The following is an 8,718-nucleotide window of genomic DNA, read 5'->3' on the forward strand; positions in this document are numbered from 1 at the left end:
ATGAAACTTCATTCCCTTATTTCTGTTCTCCTCCTCTTTGTGACTTTAATACCAAAAGGTAAGATGGCAAATGATTATAGAAGTCTATTGGGATGCCCAGACCGTAAGAGGTCTATTGAGAGAATTATACTGTGGCCATCCTAACTCAGACCCCGATTCACAGCCTTGGGAATTCAGAAATCCAACATGCTTATCTTCTTTGGTACTAATGAATCCAAAATTAAGAAGTGGGACAAGGAGTTCTTTCAAAAGAAAATGGGGGTTCAAGAGCTCCATAATTAGAAAATGGGACCAAAATAGAGGTAGTGGTATAGAAGTTTTGATATGTGATTTAAAGGTTAGTGAATGCAGCAAATAGCTATCATCAAGGTCTCACTCTCCAGAAAGGACAGGGAAGATGACAGCCCTTGCTTCAGACTTGGTAGTGAATGGAAATGATGTAGAGTCTGTTGGTGAGGAATATTCATGAAGGGTAGCAGTTAGGCAAATAAGACATAGTTCAACAAGAAAGTGTTGCATCAAATTATAAAAGACCAATAGAAATTTGGGAGCAGGGGAATTTGGAAAAAGTATAAACTGTAGCATGAAGCTTTAATAGCAACATTTTAAGCGTAAGACAAATAATATAGAAAACATTTTAAGACTCCTAGTTGCATTCTTAAGGTCCATGATTCAGAAATTTAAATATTAAAACGTAGAATGAAATTTAAAAGGGAATATAGAATCAAACATCTTCTGGATGTTTCATCGAGATCCTAGTAAGTTTCTGATAAAATTATTATCTCCACTGTTAACAGTGGGATATTCATATCACTCAAAATGAATGTGGTCAATGAACAAAGATCTCTTCCATGCTTTATCTCTGAGATTCTTTTTTAAAATAATTTCAACTTATATTGTAGATTCAGGAGGTACATGTGCAGCTTTGTTAGGTTGGTATAATGTGTGCTGTGAGGTTTGGGATATGATGATGATCCCATCACCCAGGTAGCAACCATAGTACCAAATAGTCAGTTTTTCAATCTTTGTTCCCCTCCCTCCCCGCTCTAGTAGTCTCCAGCGTCCCATCTTTATGTACATGAGTATCCAATGTTTAGCTTCCACTTATAAGTGAAAACACGCGGTATTTGGTTTTCTATTTCTGTATTAAACACCTCCAGCTGCATCCATGTTGCTGCAAAGGATATGATTTTGTTCTTTTTTATGGCTGCATAGTATTCCATACTGTATATGTACCACATTTTCTTTATCCAATTCACCATTGATGGGCACCTAGGTTGATTCTTCGTCTTTACTATTGTGAGTAGTTATGTGATGAACATAGGAGTGCATGTATGTTTGGGGTAGAATGATTTATTTTCTTTTGGACAATATACCCAGTAATGGGATTCCTGGATTGAATGGTAGCTCTGTTTTAAATTCTTTGAGAAATCTTCAGACTGCTTTCCACGGTGGTTGAACTAATTTACATTCCCACCAACAGTGTATATGCATTCTTTTCTCCAAGCCTCATCTACATCTGTTATTTTTGAAATTTTAATAATAGCCATTCTCACTGGTGTGGGACAGTTCTCATTGTGGTTTTGATTTGCATTTCTCTAGTGATTAATGATGTTCTATTTTTTGTGTTTACTGACTGCTTCTATGTCCTCTTTTGAGAAGTGTCTGTTTGTGTCTTTGATGTCTTTTTCCCACTTTTTAGTGGAGTTACTTGCTTTTTGCTTGTTGATGTAAATTTCCTATAGATTCTGGATATTAGATTTTTGTCAGATGCATAGTTAGCAAATATTTTCTCCCATTCTGTAGTTTGCTGTTTACTCTGTTAATAGTCTATTTTTCTCTGCAGAAGCTCTTTAGTTTAATTTGGCTCCACTTGTCAATTTTTGTTTTCGTTGCAATTGCTTTTGAGGACTTAGTCATAAATTATTCCCCAAGGCCGATATCTAGAATGGTGTTTCTTAGGTTTTCTTCTAGGATTCTTATGGTTTGAGGTTTACATTTAAATCTTTAATCCACCTTGAATTAATTTTTTGGTGAAAGATAGGCATCCAGTTTTACTCTTCTGCATGTGGCTAGCAAACTATCCCAGCAGCATTTATTGAACAGGGAGTCCTTTTTTCTGTTGCTTATTTTTGTCAATTTTGTCAAAGAGCAGATAATGTGCAGCTTTATTTCTGGGTTCTCTATTCTGTTTCAAAGGTCCATGTGTCTGCTTTTATACCAGTCCCATGCCGTTTTAGTTACTGTAGCCTTGTAGTATAATTTGAAGTCAAGTAGGATGATGCCTCCCGTGTTGTTCTTTTTGCTTAGGATTATTTTGGTTACCTGAGCTATATTTTGGCTTCATATGAATTTTAGAATAGCTTTTTTCTATTCTGTGAAAAATGTCCTTGGTAGTTTGATAGGAACAGCACTGAATCTATAAATTGCTTTGGGCAGTATGACCATTTCATAATATTTATTCTGCCAATCCATAGAAGGGCATGTTTTTCTGCTTGTGTCATCTATGATTTCTTTCAACAGTGTTTTGTAGTATCCCTTGTAAAGATCTTTCACTTCCTTGGTTAAATGTCTTCATGGGTATTTGATTTTTTGTGTGGCTGTTGTAAATGAGATTGCATTCTTGACTTGGCTCTCAGGTTGAACATTATTGGTTTATAGAAAAGCTACTGATTTTTGTACATTGATTTTGCATCCTGAAACTTTACTAAAGTTGTCTCTCAAATCTAGGATCCCTTTGGCAAAGTCTTTAGGATGTCTTAAGCGTAGAATCATATCATCAATAAAAAGAGGCAATTCAACTTCTTTTCCTATTTTGATGCCTTTTATTTCAAAAGGCTGATTGCTCTGTCTCATACTTCCAGTACTATATTGATTAGGATGGTGAGAGACGGCACTCTTGTCTGTTTCAGTTCTGATATTCTTTTAAATGCAATCAAAGCTACTCAATTGTTTGATCTTAACCTACTCTGTGGACATGTTGAGACCTACCTCACATATGATTGCCTGCTTCTGAAGGAGCTTGTGCAATTCTCCTTTGGTTCTCAGAAGATGCAAGTGGTCAGAAGGTACAATTGAAGTCAGACACACTTGTGGTGACATCTGATATGAAATTATATGATGGTAATAATTTCAAATTAAAATAAAATTTAATGGTAATTGTTTTTATTTTAGATAGTAGAACCCATGTACAGATACAGAATGTGATTTTACTACGATCACATAGGTAGTAGCAACATTGCAGCTAAAATCAAATCTCTTTAATCTAGGTCAATGTTGTTGTTTTTATCAATCCATGGGTGTGGATATGCACACAAAAATGATAACTCTGATTTCTGTCAGACTTTTTTCTCAAAATCTTCTGATTATATATTGGGGAAACTAAGGAGATTTTCTGCTGTATGTGACAACATGGTTGAACCCGGAGGACAGTATGCTAAATGAAATAAGCCAGTCACAGAAGACAAATACTGCATGATTCCACTTACATGAGGTACATAAAATAGTCAAACCCATAGAAACAGGTGGTAGAATGGTGGTTGCCAGGGACTGGGGAGGGAGGAGGAAATGGGGAGTTGCTGTTTAACCAACTGCACAATGCTGTTAAACCAGCACCTTCCATAACTGGCTGGTGAGACTTCAAGTCTCTCTCTCTGAAAGGCAGCCACTTCCTCTTCCACAATAGTCTTGGGGAAAAAAAGAGGTAGTATCACCAGATATTATCCAACTCCCCCATCATGACATTCTCTTGCTGCATAGAAACCCTGAGTTTACGGACCGCTCACCTGATAGTAGAGTATAATACCAGACTTCACTAGGTTGAAGCTTCTAACAAGGGTGGAAGACAATCTTGCACAGGTTATGAGCACTCAGTTCCAAAGTCTGCATTGGTTTTTCTGGCTATGGATCTATTTCTACAAAATAGAGAAACAATAATGATAGCCTAGTTTAAATACAAAACAATAAAAAACTACAACAAAAAGATTCAGAGCTCCAAAGGCCATCAAACTATTAGTCAAACTGCAGAAGCAAAGAAGTAAGAGGTAGAGTGTTACAGGATAGTAAAAGTAAGATCCAGGTGTGTTAATAGGATGGTTCAGGAACCAATGTCTGTTAATGAACATAAGCAAAAGTGTTTTTCTTATATGACATCTGCTGTGATCCACAGTAGGAAAAATAAACTATGGTTGTGCTGAGAAGGCAAGAGAAAGGAGAGTAAGCATAGAGGAAACTACTGAATTAGAGCACACGCATAGCCATATGCTTCTCAACAACCAAATGAATAAGAGAAAATGTGGATACACTTAAGGGAAAATACCTTTTAGCTCTGTGAGTAATTCTCTCCAAGTATCTATCTATCTATCTATCTATCTATCTATCTATCTATCTATCTATCTATGGGGCATTGAGCAACATAGGAAAGGTATTTCTTACATAGTCCTGAAATGAGAAAATTAGTTTAGATAAAATCTAAAGGATTGATAGGTTTTCTTTAAAAGGAGCTAAAGATGCAACCCTGCACCATTTGATAAGAATGATGTACACACAGAAGGGAGGGTGGAGGGACAGATACTTTTTTTGAAACTGTTTCCTAGGGGGGTCTTGTTGGTGTTTGGTGCAAGACAATTCCTTAGGTGAAAAATTTAGTAATTCTGTGCTTTACCTACTAAATACCAATGACACCTTCCCTAGTCAGGGCGGCAAGAACAAATGCTTCCACACATTTCCAAATGTACTGCTCCAAGGGAGGACAATCCCTTTAAAGGTTTTTAGAAATTTGCCTATTTCCTTCAAGGTGTATATAATCTGCAATCTTAGCTCCCCTCCCATAACAAGGCACCATTTTTGTCTATGTGTCTGATCCTTTTTTATAGACAATGTTTTCTTTTCTATCCCAAAGCCATTCTTCTGGGGGTTTATTGTTTTATGTACATTTCCAACAGTGAATTAATGATGTTCCTAAATCTCTTCCTGTGTAGGAAAGACTGGCATTATTCCAGGACAAAAACAGTGCATTGCTTTGAAAGGGGTGTGCAGAGACGCCAGATGCAGCACACTAGATGATACCATTGGTTAATGTAGTGACAAAAAAAAATGTTGTAGAAGGTGGTGGATACTTGAGCCCTATCCAACTCCGGTTCCCAAAGGAAAATCTCCTTAGCTGGGAGGAAACTTTAAGCTCTTTGAACTCCAGAATGGATAGATAAATTTTACAGACTTCCGTTTAACATAATTTCTTATTCTTCCTTGACTGGAAATAAATGTCCTAATCCCACATGTACTGACTGACTCCTGGAACATTTCTTCTTGATGCACATTCAAGCCTCTAAAGAACTGTAAGAATAAATAATAGGGGAATCTCATACCCTACAGGTTTTTATTAAAAATGTAAGTTTCTAAGAAAAAAATAAAGATAAAAATGTTAAATATGTAAAACAATGAGAATATGCAGTCGCAGTAGGCAGTGTTTGATTATTTGAAGTGGAAAGTCAACCTTCTTCCTCATCTGGTTCTGAACAAATATCATTTTCATTACTAATAGAGACCTGCTTGGATAACATGGGTTAACGTCTGCTAATCATGCGACCTTGCTAACATTGCACCTGAGAATTAGGCACGTGACCATTCCAGTCATTCCAGCACTTGAAGCAGGTCCCCCCTCTACTGCCCTCTGCCCCTAGAGAAATAGAGAAGAAGACCTGCTCTCTACAAGTAGGCTCACTAGGAGGAGCTGTAGAGCTGAAGAGTTGCTAAGTCAGCATGCCTGGTTCAGTGTTTCCAAACTCTCAGATAACTCCATTTTCAGGCCAAGAAAATTAAAGGGCAGGAAGGATACCAGGAGTACAACATGGCATGAGTGCCACAAAGATGGAAAAAATCTAGAATGAGACCGAATTACCCCACAAACAAAATTCAAGAGTTTGTGTTTTTTTAACCACAAAGCTTATAGTCAATCAGTTAGGGGAGCAGGGAAGGTGGGTTATCTCCCTGTCTAGAGGAGACATCAGGAGTCTATTAAAATAACTCTAATTGCATCTTCGTGGATCTGTTTCTTGAGTGATAGTCATCGCTTTTCTATCTCAGAATCACGCATGAACAGCGTATTACTCTGAGATCAGATTCTAAGCTAATCTCAGAATAACACACTAATACAATTTTTACCAGGTACACTGTACCCATAGCTGAAAATTCATATCTTCTTTGTCATCTTAAGTTGTGTGACACTACATTATTCAGTATAGCACATTAGAGATTCTCTGATAATTAATGACAGTAAGGGATTTTTAAAGTCATAAATACCCTCCTATATCAAAATGCTAAAAAGGAAAAATTTTCCACATTTCAATATAAACAACAACTTTCCTTTTAAAATGTCTAGGCATAAATTGAAGTTCAAAGATTGAATGTCTTCAATCTCTATGTTAAAGCCCAAGGCATTAGAATCCAAATGAAGGAAGGTAAACAATGAATATTTGGTTATAAATTATTTATTGAAAATCTGGCACCTTCCTGGAGCACTATGTGCAATAAAACGCAATAATTTCTAGGTCAAATTTAACTATCTAATGGTAAATTGCCTCCTTTCTTCTTCTACTGTGACAACTTATATTTGACAGCTATCTGATCTTCTTCTTGGTGTTCTTTTAAGGAAAGGCACTTGTCAAAGCACTTTATCTTTTTTTACTGAAGTCCTCTGCAATCTAAGCCATCTTTCAATGCTCATCTGGTACCTACTGGCCCACTCCCAGAATGCAGTGAACCTTCCTGTGACCCTTCTTTGATATCCCTGATCGCCAGCCCGTGGATTACACAATGTTCTTGGGCTTCCTGGGAAGCATTCCAAACCTGTCTCCTGGCTCCAAATCTATTAGGTTGGTGCAAATCTATATCAGGCTAGCAAACAAAGTTCATAGAATATATTAAGCTGAGAAAATTCTTCCCTTAGTGTTCCATAAAGGATTTCAATTATTTGTTCTCATAAAGTCTATTGCTTTGTAATGTAAACTGTATTTCCAAAGCTTTTCCTCATGATCAAGAAGGAAAGACTTCTCAGATAGGTGAGAAAAATCAGTAAATTCTGGATTCTTGATCAGAGATGCCAGTGATCCTAGGCCATTCTGGTTTCAGTAAATGGAACAGTCAGCAATAGCAGTAACCAGCACAACGACCCGAAGATCCCCCTTTGTGTTTCTAGGGTGCTGACAGATGCTCTTGCCCAGGCACCGCTGCCTCTGCAGCTCAGGAGGAAGGACCTGAATGGAGGTTTAGGGAAAAACATCCCCAGAGCTTTCATGCCCCTCATTGGCCCTCCTTAGGCTTAAACTTGTGAAGTTTGCCTCTTCCAAGACCTCCCCATCCCTGATTCAACTTAACATGTCATTTTCAAAGTCTCTAAAGGCAGGGAATGCCTGCTTAAATAAAGTAACCACATGTTCCATTCACTAAAACTTTGAAGTATTATAGAAGTAGCACCCTGAAGAAGCCATGGCAGAAAGAGAACTTCCTTTTTGGTACTGAGAAAAGTTACTTCACCTGTAGTGAGACCAACTAGAAAGCCATGAAGATCCAGTAAGACCAGGAATGTGCATGTACTTTGCAGTTTCTGAGGTTGATATTCTGGCCAAACATGGTGACTCACACCTGTAATCCCAGCAGTTTGGGAGGCTGAGGCAACAGATCAGTTGAGGCCAGGAGTTTGAGACTGGCCTGGCCAACATGGCGAGACCCCATCTCTAGTAAAGATACAAAAATTAGCAGGGCATGGAGGTGTGCACCTGTAGTCCCAGCTACTTGGGAGGCTGAGGCAGGAGAATTGCTTGAACCCGTGAGGTGGATGTTGCAGTGAGCTGAGATCACACCACTGCACTCCAGCCTGGGCAACAGAATGAGACCCTATTTCTAAATAAACGAATAAAGTTTGCTCACACCCTCTTTAAGCATGCCCTAGGCCACCCAAAGTATTCTGGTGTTTATGTTCATTTCCTTAGTGTCTAAGTGGTAATTTGTGTCTCTTTGTCAGAAACATGCTCGTGTTGCATTGCCATTGCTTTGTACATATTATTTGCTTTCCCACGTGTATTATAGATTCTCTAAGGCCCGCTCATCTTTCTTTTATTCCTCTCATATTACATATAACTGATGTGTAAAGAATTTGTATTAACTTAGATTTCAATGTAAAAATTAGTTGACCTCATTCAGTTGATTGGACAGAAAGATAATCAAATGAAATCTTTCTATATCTTACTAGTCTGTTTACAATTTCAAATCTAGTGCCACTACTTAAGGATGCGAATACACAGTGCCAAAAATATTAATAAATAGGCATGCTGTTGTATCATGTGCTTCTTCTTATCAGAAAAAATAAAATGAATGCTTTTCCTCTGTAACTGTTTCCTTAACTTTTACAATTCCTCTAGAATTCATGAGACAATGCTGATATTTCAACAGAGTCTCTTTCCTGCCTTTGCCATGGCTGTGCTTTCTGCTACCTTTGTCCACACCCTGTTGAGATTTGATAAATGTACTTTGAATGATTGATAGTCATGATGATTGCATGTTGTCTCTTGATATAAAATCTCACTGAAGCACAGAAATGTTCTTGCTCCTGGAAGGTTCCATAATCATTCAGCAACTCATCTCTTAAGAGGACTAAACGTACGCAGAAGTCCTCTTCACCTCAGCTACTGATTCTCTCTAACCTGCTTTACCTATTCAACC

The 8,718-nt window shown here is 37.7% G+C and overlaps 1 protein-coding gene across 1 annotated transcript; it reads left to right on the top strand.

Annotated features, from left to right (window-relative positions):
• DEFB130A (defensin beta 130A) lies at nt 1-5,161 on the top strand. The gene is given in 2 exon segments (XM_021667170.1): nt 1-58; nt 4,980-5,161. Coding segments are annotated over 2 exon segments (240 nt in total).
• The last annotated feature ends 3,557 nt before the right edge of the window (nt 5,162-8,718 follow it).

Source organism: Aotus nancymaae, unplaced genomic scaffold, assembly GCF_030222135.1.
Source record: "Aotus nancymaae isolate 86718 unplaced genomic scaffold, 86718_ANA_hifiasm-v0.15.2.pri h1tg000456l, whole genome shotgun sequence".
Lineage (NCBI taxonomy): Eukaryota > Metazoa > Chordata > Mammalia > Primates > Aotidae > Aotus > Aotus nancymaae.